We start from the raw sequence: 16,833 nt of genomic DNA, 5'->3' as shown, positions 1-16,833 counted from the left end.
CCTTTAGTTTTCTCTTTAGCACTTAGCATCACTGCGCATACTAAATGTTTTACCTGCTTGTTCTTTGTGTGTTTCCTCACTAGGATTTAATGTCTGTGAGGGGCTTCTGTGCTCTGTTCCCTGCTGTATGTACCCCCAGAGCCCGGGCAGTGCACAGTGTGTGCAGTCAGTGGTGGCTGGATGAGGGACCAATGACTGCAATGATTGCTTTAGAGCTAAGTGTGTGGGCTTAAAGATGGCAGTCTGTCCTTTTTAGTGTCAAATGTCCTTTACTTTAGAAATCAGGGAGAGAAGAGTTGGAGGTATCTTTTAACAAAAGAAAGCCATATTTGGCAAAAGAAAAATCTGGTGGCAGCTCAATACTAACTTCTTTCTCCGTGGCCCAGAAAGTCCAGAAGTCTGGGAACCAGTGATGTAGATTATTTAAGAAACGTGACAGTGAAGAAACAAGGAAATATAAGACAAAAGCTAATGGAAGGGGCATGCTTTTAGGGAGGTTTAAAAATTTTTTTTTTTAATTTTGTTTTTAAAGATATTTGTCTATACAATGAAAGACCTCCTACTCGGTGCAATCCAGTTTATAATTAATTGGTTGTTTAATCTAAAGAGTTTAATAGGAAATCACTAAAAAAATGACCTGTGCACACCTTAATAATTTAACGTGAGACAATTTTACATTCTTTTGTCGGTCTTATTGGGAGGGTGGCAGTTCTGAGGCTGCTGCCTGAGACCCGCTTATGCCCTTTGTACATAAACTGCACTCGTATCGCATCTGTAAAGTGGAACGAGAATTTTAGACACATGCAAACCAGTATAAGACTAGATACTTTGTAGTTTGTCAAGATTTCCCCCAGTTTTTCTGGTTTAAGTTTACATATTCTTCGGTGACTGCCCAGTCTTAATGGCCAAACTCTGCCATCTAGGAAACTAATAAAAAATTCTGAATGTATGATTTCATTGAATAAAATCAATGGAAATGATAGCCTTGCTGAAGTCTGCAAGTGTTTATTAATCATTACAAAGCATTCACTTGAAGCATGCACTGAATTGCTATTTGGGAAGACTCGTACACGAATGCATAGTCAAGTAATCACAGCTTTAGTTCCTGGTTTGCTAGCATGTTATTTTACATAAGACGATTCTGTTTAAAACGGGGATCGTAGGAGGCAGCCTCTCATAAGAGGATTTGTGTTGATGTTTGCAAAGTACTGTGGATTCCCCCAAACAGGAACTTAAACAAATAAACACACACACTTATTACGTTTACTCTGCAGAGAACAATATTAATAATGGATTATGTTGTTTCTTTGAGCTTATTGATGTTTTTAATAAGGAGGAAGGATATGTAAAACTATGAATTTTCATGGATCAGCTATTCCTTTATGTAGTACAATATTTTGCATGGCTATGAAATATTAGAGCCTATTCATATCTTTACAAACTATATTTTAATTTTGTGTGGTTTGAAAGCTTACTCAAAATATATGACCAATAGATTTTTCAATGTTACTCTGTCCAAACACGCTTTCCTTCCTGTACTTCTTGTCCTCTCCTGACCTCTGCTGGTGAGGTCTAGACGTACATGACTGGCCGACATCCTCAGCCATGCGTCTTGGCACTCAAACAGAGACAAAACAGCATATGAAGACTTGAACTTCATTAAAGTTCTACAGTTTATTATTCTAGAAGAGCAGGCTATTTACTGTCTATCCATGCGTTTTATGTATGGTTAGCCTTTACTTACCTGGATTGTTAATCAATCAATCATGTTAATAGTGGGAGGAGCCTTGGACCAGATAGAAGAGAAGTTAATACTATAGGGTGATCAACTGCTGTTTTTCCTTTTTATTTCATTCATTCATTTTTAAATTGAATTTATTGAGGTGACACTGTTCAATAAGATTATATAAGTTTCAAGTGTACAGTATTATAATACATCGTGTGCTCATCACCCAAAGTTTAGTCTCTTTCTGTCACCATATATTTGGCCCCCTTTACCTTCTTCTAAATACTTGTTAAGTACTTACTGGTGCTGCATAGGGTTAAAAATATAGTCTCAGCTCACTGGAGGTAGAAAGGCAACAAAGAAACTATTGGTCCCAGTCCTAACCCTCAAACCTTCCTTGTTCTAATAGGAGGTGCCAATCCTGACTGAGAGGAGACAGCAATTTAAGACAATTGAGTATCAGATTGCACACTTCAAACAGAAGATTAGTCCTTTCCTGAAAACAGCTGTTGGTAGAAGAGTACACAGCAATGTACCATTTTTTAGTCAGTGGAGGTTAATGGAGAGATAGAAAAGGGATGGTGATTAAGACCTATGCAGATATATGTTGTTCTGACATTCTCAGGGGAGTAGAATTTTCTTATCCTAGTGTCTCCTATATGATTTAAACAATTGCAATGATGAGTGTTATCTAGTACCCAGATCTCAGTTTTTGAATACCACTTGCCATTAAACAATACACTGTTTCTTAAAGAAATGGCCGGTGTATGTCTATGTAGAAAAAGTGTAAAATGAGCCTGAATTAGTTTGTGTGAGATAGGGTACATCTAAAGGATCCACGTGAAGGGAGAAATCTCCAACCAAATAAGAGGGAGTTTGGCCAAATTTGTGACAATTTTAGCTCCAAAAAGAATAATGATGATAACGGATTATAACACATTAATAAAATAATCCTTTGTACCATAGTGATATTAAAAGATTGGGAGAAATTAAAAAGGAAAAACATTTTAATAGAAAAGTGTCCGTTAATGAAACAGAAGGAATCATAGAATTAGAAAAAAATACATCATTTTACCACCATCAGAATCAGAACCGATTCAGACAGGATTAGCAGTGGGTGAGAAGACCTCTGAGTAGAGTAGTTAAGGAACAGAATGTCCACCCTGTGTCAAAGTGGACCAGGCAGATTTCTTAGTATTAGTTACAAATGGGAAGTTCTCAGTTAGTTAACGGAGAAGTTGAGCAAATACCACTTATGTGAGGGATCACATTTTAACATCATTGGTAGTGGTACAAATAGACATGATACGTCTCAGGATGTGATGGCGTGGGAAGGATACAATGTCACCTGTGTCATGTTCCTGCCAAAATGTATGAGAAACTATCAGACAAATCCAGAGAGTATGGCCTAGACGTTTCAAAAATGTCAACATCATGAAAGACGGAAAAGGCAGGGACTGTTCTAGAGTAAAGGGGAGTAAAGAGATCTGCTGGCAAAGGCAGTGCCTGATCCGTGACTGGTTCTGACTCTCCCTTCCCGCCCAACCCAAAGAACACAGCTGCGAAGAACACTTTTGCAACAAGTAGGGAATTTGGTATGTGGACTGTTTATTAGGTAATAATAAACCAGTTTTAAATTTCTTGGGTGTGATAGTGGTACACTGATTATATATGATAATGTGATTTTGTTCTTGGGTAATACGTACTTGGACTTTTTGGAGCTGAAGTGTTCATGAGGTCTGTGATTTTCTAATAGATCAGCCAAAAAACAAAACATGAAAACAGAAACCACCTCAATAAAATAGAGGAAATCAGGCAAAATTGGTGGGTTTGGGTGAAACATATATAAGCATATGGTGCACTGTTCTGTAGGTTGAAATATTTCAAAATAAAAATTGAGAGAAGTAAGAAGTCTGTGTATAAAGTCAACAGAGTTAGTTTATATCATTTTTAACTAGACATCGAACGTCAGTAGTTCTGCCTGTGGGCAGCACTTTGAAAAGGGTTGCCACACGGAATGATATCATTTCTATCATTATGCTACATAAGAGGTACTATTATAATCTACTCTGGTTACTTCTATAGTATAATGATCGAGCTGCTATCAAAACTATTGATGATTTTGGTGTGTCCATTCATATTCATTCTTTTTACCCTTTCTACTTCCAGGACCACAGAATGCTATTAATTGCTTCATGGTACTGTTTACTTGTATTTTCTCACGTAAATTATGTTTAACTTTAAAAAGTTCATTTAACTTTTCTCATATACCAACCACTGTTTTAGGTGATGAAAGTAGAAGAGGAATATATGATATGGTTAGGAGCTCATACTTTAATATTAGTAATATGATTTGGGCATTTAAGCCAACTAAAACACAGTGTTAGATGCGATAATAATCATAATAACTCTTATTTTACAGAGAAGTAAAGAATCATACAGAAAGATTAAGCGACTTACCCCAAATGAAACAGATAGAAAGGGGTAGAACTCATATTTGACCCCGGGCCCACTGGGTTCTTAGTCCATGCCGTGAAACGCTAAGGAAACAGTTAATTTCGCTTGGGGCCTGGAGGCGTTGGGGAAAGGTTCCAGACCTTTGAAATTTGGTTGGGTCTTCAGGGGGTGCATAGGATTTCACCAAATGATGGTGAGGAAGAGCATCACGCAGATGAATAGCAGACACTGGTCAAGGCGGCACGAACATACATTGTGTTGGGAATGACAAATAATTCAATGTGGCTAAATCATAAAAGTAGCAGGAAGTGAAACAGGAAGGTGAGTTAGGGCCATGTTATGAAGGGCCATCATGTAGAAGTTTGAACTTCATTTGTCGATAATGGGCAGCCAGTGAAGGATTTCCGACGCGTGTTAAAACCTGTGACAGCAGTGTGGAGGTGGCCTGAAGACAGGGCTGCCCTTAAGCAGCTGCTGATTTCACCTCGGAGGGAGGGCCGCCTGAGCTCGGCGGAGGATGTGATGGAAGCAGGAGACAGGGACGCGGCCTGCAGAGTGGAGCTGGGACGCGGGAAGGAAGGAAGAGAAAATAAAGACTGAAATAACCTCAGGTTCTGGTTGCATTGACTCAGAAGGCAGGATGCTGGTACCCAACGTGAGGAAGAGAAGTGTCGGAGCAGCGTGGTTCGGGAAGTCGTTTGGGATATGTTGAGTTTCAAGTATTGGTGGAAATTGTAGGTTGAAATTCTGACTTGCTGTTGTGTGTTGGTGTTATTGAGTCCACCGCGGCAAGATGGTGTTCCTGAGCCTGGGTTTTCGAGCTCTTAGGTTCACATTTGTCACATGTGTTTTCAGTTACTTCTTAAGTTAGAATACATTACAGAACAGTCAGCTGTAGCATGTTTGGTGATAAAGGAGATTTTATCCATGAATTATAGATTCATGAGTTTGGGGAAAAGACATTTACATGCATTCTGGTCTGGTGTAGTTGAACTGACGGTATCATGGAGTTAACATTTAAACCTGATTGAACTGCTAATATAATTTTTAAATCCTATAGCCTGGGAGCTTTTCCCAAGGTGTACCATTTTTGCTTTTTTGCTGTAGGAGAAAGAAAAGCATATTTATTGTGCATGTTTCGTCCTTGCATATGAAAATTTGTAGCATTTAAAATCATGTATATATATGATAAGCATTAGAATACAAATGTGTGCCATTGCAAAAAAGAATAACTACTTCTTAAAGTAAGTTGTTGATAATTCATAGTCATAAAAATGAAAGATTTCAAGAGTCGGGCTCCATCTCAGCAGGGCTGTTCCTGGCAAAGTGTGTGTTATTATACTCGTGGGTTGGCTTGAATTATTTGGTGCTTTCCTGTTGGTGGAGAAAAGGATTATGCTTTGCAGAAGTCAGGGAGGAAGTGCAGAAGAATAAAAAAAAAAATACCAAATGGCAGCTTAGATCAATCTTAATTTTTCAAAGCTTGGCCTTCTCTAAAGTCACATTTAACGGGAACATTAATTAGATTTCAGTGCCCCACTGAGTTTTAAAATTAAACATATTTCGGGAACCATCTGCAACATTTTATCACTAATAATATAATGAAGAATATGCTTAGTCTTTTGAAAAATGGGAATTATAACAGAATATCTTTTGCTCATGAGTGATCATGTTTTATTATGAAAAACCCATCAAAATTTTTATTAAGAGTTAAAAAGTAATTAAAGAGTTTAAAGAATATGCCTAAAAATAAAATTCTATAAAAATACTCTTATTGATGAGAATCTTTTCCTAGTTCAGCATTTGCTTTGGTATTTTATGCCTCTTTTAAACCTGAAAATGTTGTTGGTGGGCATATGCCATCTGTCTGTTTGAGGCAGGATTGAAGACAGTCAGTAAGGAGCTACTGCTTTCATCCAGGAATGTGTTTGTCTGAACTATAGTAGGGACATGCTTGAAGCAAGAGACAAAAGATATGGCACTAAGAGTGCAGGTCCTGGTGTCAACCAACCCACCTTTGAACCGCTCTTCAGACTTGAACTTACTAGATGGGAATGTGGACAAGTTCTGACCCCTCTGTGCCTCTGTTTCCTTATCTGTAAAATGGGGATTTTAAAACGTACCTTAGAGGCGTTGTAGGGAGCATACATTCTGATCATAAATGTGTCCTTAGAACAGTTTCCTATATAGTCTTCCACTTCCTTTGCTTTTTATTCACATGCTTATTGTACTTCCAGAGGCCTCCAGAAAAGAAAATAGAATCTCAACTCACTTACACGTAAAAATTTTGCTCGGTTTTGTTCTCATGAAAATGAAATAATTAACTAGGTGCCCCCCTCCCACTCTGTGCCCAGCACTTCTCTGGGCAGTGGGGAAATAGCAGACACCCCAGCCTTCCTGGGGCAGAGTAGCGAGGGGAGAACGTGGGGTAGGTGTGCAGCAGCAGTGAGCATCCTGGGCCTGAACCCTGGGAAGAGACAGACTTACTCCCCTAGTCACCATAGACTTCTTGGCTGAGGAGGGTGTTTTTTTTCTGGCCTGAAAGGATGGAGTATAAATGTGCTTTCGGAGAGTTGTTGGGCTGCCGAGAATAGGGACCAAGGGCTGTAACACCCAGTTCTTAATCTAATTTTATTAATCACGTAAGTCACTCTCCTACCTTGGGAGTGCCTAAGAGATTGGATAGCAGGCCCAGTTCCTTAGGAAAACAATACCTATTTTGGCAAACAAGGAAGTGAGGAAGAAGCATTCTCTGTACTACCTTCCCCATTCCCCAGCTTTGCCCCAAATCCCAACTTAGTGTGACATACGAGACAATGGCGAACTTCCTTTTTAGGGCAGCAACTGTTACTTATTTTTGTACAATTTTTCACTAGCATAGTGCCAATTATATGTTCACCACTCCACAAATCAATAAATACCCAATTCTCCTTTAAAAAACCAACTCTGTCACTGAAAATATTAAGATGCTAGAATTCAGTACAATGTGGAAAAAAAGAATGGAATTTTGAAATTATGTTCTTGTTGCTTCCTAAAAGATATTTTAAAATATTTTAAAATTTCCTTTTGGCTTAAATTTGTAGAATACACCGTGTTTTCAGTGATTAGTTTCAGTGTGTTGGAAAATTGAAACAATTCTTTCTCTTTACCTATCCCAATGGACTACCTCCTGTGTACCTTAACTTTAGCCCAGGTATACTACTGATACAAATGTAAAATGATTCAACTTTTCAAAAGTTAGATAGGATATTTGCTGTCTACTATAGCATAACTTTTTAGCAGTCCTTTTTTTTAGCAGCATTTTCTTTGACATTTTTTGTAATTTGTAAGTAAAGAAGCCTTGAACAAATAGTAACGATGATTTCAATTTTATTTCAGCAAAAGCACCTGGAAATTGAAAGAACTACTAAATGGTTGAAAATGCTAAAAGGATGGGAAAAATATAAGAACACTGAAAAGGTAATTAAAAATAATGTTGCTTCCTGATGAAACTATGTAAGTTCCATGTGGATTTTCCCAGTAAAATTTCTCTTTAGTTATGAGTATTATATTCATATTCTTTTTAAAAAAATCTTTTTTAGTTTAGTTTAATGTAGTGGACTGCCTCAAATCCGGAGTCTTTATGTTGTAACAGAATGCCCAGTTCAAACTGGTTTCAGCAATGAAGAGGATGTCTTGGGAGTCCAGAGGGAGGACGGTTGCAGGAGTCATGTAATTCAGCTGCTCAGTCTCATTGCCTGTGACTTAGTTCCTTTCCATCTCTCTTCTCTGCCTTCTGTTGTGTAAGCTTCATCTTGAAGTTGGCTTCCTTTTGGGATCGGAATCAGCGCAGTAGTTCTAGGCTTCATACCCACATGCTCAGAAAGAGAGGGCTGGCTTCTGAAATCTTTTCCAGAAGCAAGAGCAATCTCTTTGTCCAAAAGCTTTAGCAAACCTCCCTTTAAATCTTCTTGTCCTGCATTGAGTTTGTGCTGTTTTAAACCAATTTAAAAAATACACATCTATTAACATCATCACCAATCTCATCAGAAAAGTCTTTAAATACTCATTAATTGTGAAGTTACATGATGGTGGAAGTTTTCCAAAATTCTAATTTTCTCTTGAAAGGTCAAATGTTATTAGTGGCACCAAATGTTATCAGTTATTTTCCTTAAAGTGACAAGCTTACTTCATTTATTTTTGAGAAAATGTTAAGTACGCCAATTGTTCTTTTAAGTATTCAGGTGTTCCACACAAAAAGGGATTGGCTCAGATCATGATTCAGACAATTTCCTAAGTTCTTTCCTTGAGGCCGGCTTCGTCCTTGAGGATGCAGCAAAGTGCTCTGTGTGTACCTACCAGGTCGTCTCAGAATAGTGATAAGACGTGGATTCAAGAGTAGAGATTTCATAAGGTTAATAATTTGTACTTGGGGCGGCTGGTTAGCTCAGTTGGTTAGAGCACGATGCTCATAACACTGGGGTTGCCAGTTCGATCCCCACATGGGCCAGTGTGAGCTGTGCCCTTCACAATTAGATTGAAACAACTACTTGACTTGGAGCTGTTGGGTCCTAGAAAAACACACTTAAAAATGTTCTGCTTCATCTGAAGTGAAACTGACTTGTTTAAACTGTGAGTGACAGATACAGAGACCACTACCACAGGACTGTCATGGTTTGTGTCATGTACCACAGGACTGTCATGGTTTGTGTCATGGTGTCATTGCTTCCTGTTCTCAGTGCAAAGGTCACCATCGTGAAAAGACAACTGACATGTCAGTGTTATTATGAGAACAGCTGTGACCTCATGGACCATGCTGTGAGAACTGCTGACATCTAAGCCTCGGTTTTCACATCTGTAAAGTGGAGATAATCATACCCATTTCAAAGGGATGGAGAGTGAATGATTAAATGCACGGAGAGCACTCAGCATGCACCTTGCAGATAGCAGGCGTTCAGTAAATGTTAGCTACTGCTGTTAGTATTTTGAAGGAAGGTTGGACAATGAAAAAATAGTAAGGAAAAAAAGTCTTCCATGTTGTATAGCAAAACACAACTGAATTAAGTGTTAGGATTTCTGTCTATTTCATTACACTTTTTTTCTTGTGTAATATATATATATATATTTTACTTTTTGCATAGATATAAACAAGAATTCCAGGGAAAGAAATCAGTTCTTTAGATTCTGATGGGCATTGCATAGATGCTATCTGGCCTACTGGTTAAGCAACAGATGCTGGAGCCAGACTGTCCTGGGTTCAAACCCCATCTCTGCCACTTTACTAGCGGTGCGACCTGGGCGGAGGTCTTTTACCTTTGCTGACTTCGTTTGCTCATCTGTAAAATGGGGAGAATAATAGCACCTACCTCTCAGAGTTGTTTGGAGGATTAAATGTGAATTCATGTAAAGCACATAGAATAGTGCTTGACCCTTAGTGTGCAGCCAGTAAATGTTGCTTTTTATTATAGGAGAAAAGGGCTCTCCTGTGAAATTAAGTTGGGAAAATCAGAGCTAATAATAGTTCGGCAAGGTTTCTTTACTATAGGACCCCTGAGAGTCTTTAACATTATAGCACGTGGTGGCAATTGTTAAGAGGAACCTTAAATTGCGTGAAACTTAGTTAACCATGGAAATATTTTTGTCATGGGGTATGTCACAGGACTCACGTCACTCTTTTTGAGCATCCTAAGTATCTTTATTGCAAGTCTGTTAGATTCTTACTGTTTCATCAGGAGTGAGTTTATTTTTTTTGTTGTCAATTTTATTATCTGTGTTTTAGCATTAGGTTGGAAGTCAAGATGTTTTTAAGAGGAATCAGTTCAAAGTAGAACATTAGTTATACACCTGTGCTTTTATTTAATATTTTGCCGTCTCTCAGGTTGGCATAAAGTTGACAAGTACTTTACCTTCTGTCTTTGTGGAAAGATTGCTCAAGTGGTAATTACAGGATAAATTTTGGTGCATTGCACCTACGCTTTAATCTCACATTCAGTCTAATAAAATATTTGTAGAGTTATGTGGCTTTATGTTCTCGTCTAGTACACATATATCTATGATAGCATGGAAGCCTCTGTAAAATGAGCCATTCTGCTAAGCTATTATCCTGCACAGCAGCTCAGGCTAATGGAGTTCCCGGTAACAGAGATTTTAACAGACCTATTTCTTTGATGTATAATTTTAAAGCACTTTCCCACAACTATAATGCTAGAATTATTAGATGATATGTATGTCCAATTTGGTGTGAAACAGAAAGCACCTTCTCAAAGAATTGCTGCTTTCAAATCATACCTAGTTTTAAATTGCATTGAAGTAAAAAAGTAGCATACATGTTTCTTCTCTTCCAGGAGGAGGAGGTATAAGTTTTCTCTCCACAGATCCCATACTTATATAGTAATAACACAAACAAGTCTCCAAAAGTACCTTGAAATAAAAATGTAACCCTCACAGAGAATATTTGGATTTTCAGAATACAAGCTTCAGTGACAGAGTTTCCCTGAAGGCTGTTTGTGTGGCCTGTGTGCTCACAGCGACTGCCCCTACCTTCATGGAATTCATGTTTATGTTAGCCAATGGCTTTTTACATGGATCTGTGTGACTGGAATAGATTGGTTGATTGTTATCGGCAAGTGAATAAAGATACTAGAAACTAAGGTAGATTCCAGGCAACCTTTTTTTATTTTTCTTAAAGATTTTATATATCATATTCATAAAATTATGACAGAATTTTAAAGGTAGTACTTTTCAAATTGGAATATGAAAATGTTATTAAAATGCAACGTATAGTAGTTCTGTAATGTGGTTGTGCAGACCATGGTCTCTGAGGTCAGACTATCTGAATTTCACTTCTAACACAGTTTATTGGTTGTATGACTTTGACTTTGAGCTAGTTATTTAACCTGTCTACATCTTAATTGTGTCATCCATAAAATGGGGCTGATAATAATAATACCTACCTGTTTAGAAATATAATGTTACACGGGATAAATTGACCTGCAAACGGATGACTCCTGCAACCGTACGGATGACTCCGGCAACTGTTAGCAACACTGTTACTGCATTTGATGCATCCGTGTTACCTCCCCTCAGCCCCACTTTCATTTCCCCTTCCTGGCAAATCTCTGTGTAGCCTTCAGTATTCAGTTTATTATAGTCTTCTCTGAAGGAAATCTTCCCTGTCCTGCAGAACTCACCTTTTCCTTCCTCTATTATAGTATCTCTAATACAGTCTCAGGATGAACCACTGTGTCGGGCCAATAAACAGTGGCCACCACATCAGATTCACCCCTCACCCCAACACCTTTATCCCTAAACGTTTTCTGGTTCCCCATGGAAGGTCAGGTGTCCTGCTACGTAAGGGCTCACCGCCCCCTGATGTCACTCCTGCAGATCTGGACAGTGCAGTACCCACCATTCTCCTTTCCCCACACTGGCCCACCTCTAGGGAGTCTGTCTCCATCAGCACTTCTCCCATCAGGCTGGGATGCTCAGCTCTGACAGCAGTTAGGGTATGTGGCGTTATCTGTTTATGCTGTAAGTATCTGCTAATATATGTATCTTCCCCACTAACTATGAGCTCCACAGAATTTTCTCATGTTTGTAACCATAGTACCTAATAGGTGTTGGCTACAAAGCAGACTGTCATTACGGAGTTTCTTTTTAGAATGAATGAAAGAACGAACGAGTGAATGATGTTCATTTAGGAGTTGGGACAACCAACCATCACCTTCTACTGATGACTGCTGCTGCTTTAATAACGCTGTAATCTCTAGGAGGCGGTGTGAGTGGCAGGAAAGAGGAATAAGAAGATGGAATTCTTTGACCTAAGCAAGCCACTTCTCTGTACCTTGGTTTTCTGAGTTGTTATAGAAAATATGACGTACTACTTTGTCAGTTGAAAGAGCCTCAACAAGCGTAAACTGGACTGCTGTTCTGGAGAATAAATAAGCAAATTTTATTATAACTTTTGTGCTTTGATATAATTCTTACTTTGTTTTACAAAATTTCCAAAATTTCTACAAGAGTTGAAAATTTGTGAGGAAAGATATGTAACCCTAACAAGTTAGCCTGTCATGTAACAGTAGAAGTATTTGAAAAACAATAAGCAGAACTTAAAATTCTTATTTTAGGGTTTCATAATTTAATTATTTTCTTCTCTATGTACCTTTGTGCACACATTTCACTTCATTACCTCTCACAGCTTGAATTCCAGATTCATCCTTTTTATGGTTTTTTTTTTTAAGTTTTAGATACAATTTTATTCTCTATTTTAATGCTTTTTGCTCGGATTTCCTTAATATTTTCCTGTTCCATGTGTTTTAGTAAGTCCAATTGAGCAGAACAGTGGACTATGTACAGTATGATCTTGGGAAGATAGTCTTTGTTTTTTATAAAGTATAAAACAATATGTTCTACTAACTAGTAACATCTTTTGCGTGGCTTTTGACAAGTCATTCAACCTCTCTGCGACATACTTCCAATATCTATAAAATTGGGATAATAACATCTCATAAGAGTTGTTGATATGATTAAATGAAATAAATATCTGTAAACAAGTTAAAATAGTTTCCTGCACATAGTAAATGCTCAGTAAAAGTAGCTTTTAACTGTTGCTATTGATAATGATAGTGACACTCTATCAATGTTTCTTTTTCAGCCTTTTCTGTATGTGCCTAATCTTTCATTTTAATGCCCTGGAGTAGCACTGGGACCATTAGTTTTTTATGAAATTTCTCTTTTATTTCTTCCCAATTAATCATGGCAATTTGATGGGTGTTTTCACCTTAAATCTAGATTAAACTTTAGGATAAATAATAGACAGTAATATGTGTACAATTGTTGAGTGCAGAATTGAATGAAAGCAATAAAGTAATGTCAAAAGTCTTTCCAAGTAATTTAGTTTAACAAATACTTGTTAGAGCTCCTGTTCTACTACTCATTGAAAAATCTCAGTTTAATGGGAATCAGGTCTCTCAAAGTTAATCTGTTTACCTGCCATCATATTCTACTTGATTATTAAAATTTCACTTTCACATTTGCAATTATTTCTACACTTCCTGATATTCATGTCAGATTTTTGTAGTGTAGCCTGATATTCATGTCAGATTTTTGTAGTGTAGCATGTTCACTCTGGAAATTTAAGAGATAAGTGGAAGTTACTTTTAGTGGATGATATTCCTTTAAAAAGTACAGTTTATTATAATTTTGATGTGAATTATAGATGACAAACTTTCTTTAGGAAATAAGTCACTTGCTTTTTTACCACACTCAGTTTGCACTTAATGTGGTAAGTGTTTAGTGCATGGGAAATGTTACAGGTGCAGAGTCTAGCGTCCACAGTCATTCTGTATATAATCGTCCAGTTAGAGCTACTGCAGGAGTAAAAACTTCTATGATTTTCATCACTATCTGCTGAAATGTAAAATTTGAGGCATATTATGTTTATACCAAAAGAACAAAGCTGAAATTATGTATGGAATTATCTAATTGACTCATCTTCCTAGCGTTTACTGTTTCGCAGTAAAAGTTGCTCTGCAGTGTCACACATTTTAAACCATATAATCGGTTTCTTAAGCTACATCATGACGAGTTACTAAAGCTTTTAAAAATCTCAGTAGTATAGGAGTAGAGGTTGAAGCTCTGCTTATTAGTTCATAGCTCACCAACATTTCAGTTATTAGAACTTGCATCTTACATTATTTTTAGCCATACTACTAAAATCGATTATTTTGATCATAAAGGTAATTATGTACATACCTTTACCTCACTCCTTAAGGTTTCTGCCATAATTTGTTTAATCATTTCCTTGTTTGGACATCTACTTTTAAGTTTTGAAGTTTTATTCAAACTTTGTATTGAGCATAGTAGGTTTGTATGTTATTTTGAGTAATTAACCTTGAAGAAAAAGATACAGGTACAGGAAGATGGAAAAGTATACTGAGTCTTCTCAGTATAGACTCAGATCCATAGAGTATTAGTATACTTTCAAGTACCCAAAGAGTTGATGATACTACGTTTTATGGCTAATTTCATTCAAAAGTCATGGCATTCCTTCATGATGGAGGTCTATCACTATTTTTGTCTAATCAGGTAGGATCAATGTCATTAAGAAAAGGACAAAGGTTTTCCTGAAGAAACTATCAAGAATTGGAAACAGGAGAAGGAAGAGGGAGTGAGTGTGTGTGTGTGTGTGTGTGTGTGTGTGTGTGTGTGAGAGAGAGAGAGAGAGAGAGAGAGAGAGAGAGAAAGAGAGAGAGAGAGAGAGAGAGAGAGGAGAGAGAGAGGAGAGGAGAGGAGAGGAGAGGAGAGGAGAGGAGAGGAGAGGAGAGGACTGAAAATTGTGGGTGGAATTAACTGAGATTATGAGCTTGCTGTCTTTTTGAGAGCCCCAAAGAGAAGGTGATGGGAAAGAGGTTAGGAGTTAGACAGCAGTCTCCACACTCCAGGCCGACCCTTTTGGCACAAGGCATCCTTTTGCTATTTGGAGGCTTTCAGTTGTATGGATTAAAAGGAAGAAAGTATGTAGTTAGTTAGTTATATCTACAGGGAATGTTGTAAATCAGATGTTCGCAATTTAAAGAGAGCACTGATTATGCTTTCCTGTCACTTAGGTAACACCTTCGTAATTACTAATGTACTTGTCATATTTAACATTTTCTTACTTATTTTACCATTTCTGCATATATGTCTATTAGGATCTGAAAAGTAGAGACGATAGGATCCACGTGCCATGTTAAAATGTGTCCATTAATTATCATGGATACCTTGAAAATAAAAGATTAACAAATACTAATTAGTTTCATTTAAGGGACTAGTCTAAGCTTTTGTCGGTTTGTAACTGCAATTTATGTTTCTTTTAATAAGTTTCATAGGAGAATTTACAAAGGGGTCCCACTCCAGCTCCGAGGTGAAGTCTGGGCTCTGCTCCTTGAGATTCCTAAAATGAAAGAAGAAACAAGGGACCTTTATAGTGTGAGTACCTGGAGCCAACCTGTTATTTTGGAATTCAAAACTAAAATTCATTTCTTTTAGCTTTAAAGGTGATGTAAGATATTCGTATCATCATTTGAAAGTATATTAAAATGATATTACATTGGGTTTTATAGACCTATTGTCTGTTGATTTCTTCTGATGGTTCTGTTTATTGCAATCTACTTCCTAAATTTCAAACAAATACTTCAGTGAAAATGTTATTTTCTGTATCAATTAGTAAATGTCAAGTGCTTTTCGAATACTTGAAATAATCAATCAATATTGGGGCATATTCATGAGAAAAATTGACTAAGATCTAGTTGTAGCTTCTTGTTTGCAATGTATATTAATAAAGAGATTTATGTTGTCACTTTCAGAGTTTATGAGAAAATAATAGCAGAATTCGAGTTATCTGACAACTGCCTGTATATGATTGACTGTTTTCTTGTAAGTGTAAAAAAGAAGAATTTTCCTTGAAGATTATTAGGGTATTTCTAGATTTCATTAATTATTAATAAAAAGTTAAATTGTTATTTAGTGATCGGTAATTGTCACTCAGTGATCGGTAATGTGTTCCTTAAATTAGCTAATGCATTAAATTTGCTTCTTTATCATCTCATCTATATCCCTTCTGAACTTAAATTTTCTCTTTGAAAAGAGAAAGAAACATATCCAAAAATCATTTTGAAATATGTTTCTCAGGAAATGTATATAAGTAGAATAAATTAAAATAGAATAAATGGAAAAAAGAAAAATTATTTATTATTTAAACCCAATTTCAGTTATAGAAGGGATGTTGGAATTCTCTTTGAATATTGTTTTTTCTTTTTCATATATACATGTAAAATTTCATCAAGATGAAAGGTAATAAATACTGCTTCATTTAAAGAACTACTCATTTTGTATGACTTAAAGGTTTTTCAAATTAGCTGATTGGACCCTACACAGACTATGAGTTTATGTCTCAGAATTGTAGAGTTTCAGATTATTTTAGACTGTTGATTAAATATTTGCTTTTAATGTCATAGTTGTACAGCCAGTGTTGAAAATGATGTCTGAGGGAACATATATAAAATGTAACCCCAGAGACTCATAGTAAGTGTGCCTGGTATGTGGTAGGGATTCAGTAAATATTTGTTTAATAAAAGAAGTGAATTACTTTTATTTAGCATGCTGCATTTATTTCCTTGGGCTGACATAACAAAGTACCACAAACTGAGTGGCTTAAAACTACGGAAATTTATTTTTTCACACTTGTAGAGGATAGAGTCTGAAATCAAGGTGTCAGCAGGACTAGGCTCTCTCAAGGCTCTGGGGAAGAACCGTTCCTCGCCTCTTGCTCGCTGCTGGTGTTAGCAGCTGTCCGTGGCATCCCTTGGCTTGGAGAGGCTTCACTCTGGTCTCTGCCTCCATCTTCACATGGCCTTCTTCCCAGGGTGTGTCTCAAGTCTCTGTGTCTCGCCTTATAAGGACACACATCATTAAATTTAGGTTCCACCCTCACCCAGTACAACCTCATCTTAATTTGATTACATCTTCAAAGACCCTATTTCCAAATCAGGTCATATTCATAGGTCTGGGTAAACATGAATTTTAGAGAAACTGTCCAGTATCCATGCTGATATTAGAACTGTGGTTTTTGGCTATATTTTAGACTTTTTCTACATAGAGTAAGATTTTTTTCCAGTGACTGGTTAATGTGA

At 37.0% G+C, this 16,833-nt stretch overlaps 1 protein-coding gene across 2 annotated transcripts in view; it reads left to right on the top strand.

The window, feature by feature from the left end:
* USP6NL (USP6 N-terminal like) overlaps window positions 1–16,833 on the top strand; it is a 148,217-nt gene that overhangs the window by 91,916 nt on the left and 39,468 nt on the right. For both annotated transcript variants that reach the window (XM_033100773.1, XM_033100774.1), the window contains exons 6-7: window positions 7,562–7,642; window positions 15,023–15,130. In XM_033100773.1, coding sequence (XP_032956664.1) covers window positions 7,562–7,642; window positions 15,023–15,130 — 189 coding nt within the window. The remainder of the gene's footprint in view (window positions 1–7,561; window positions 7,643–15,022; window positions 15,131–16,833) is intronic.

Source organism: Rhinolophus ferrumequinum, assembly GCF_004115265.2.
Source record: "Rhinolophus ferrumequinum isolate MPI-CBG mRhiFer1 chromosome 5 unlocalized genomic scaffold, mRhiFer1_v1.p scaffold_110_arrow_ctg1, whole genome shotgun sequence".
NCBI lineage: Eukaryota > Metazoa > Chordata > Mammalia > Chiroptera > Rhinolophidae > Rhinolophus > Rhinolophus ferrumequinum.
This window is presented reverse-complemented; position numbering and strand designations above follow the sequence as displayed.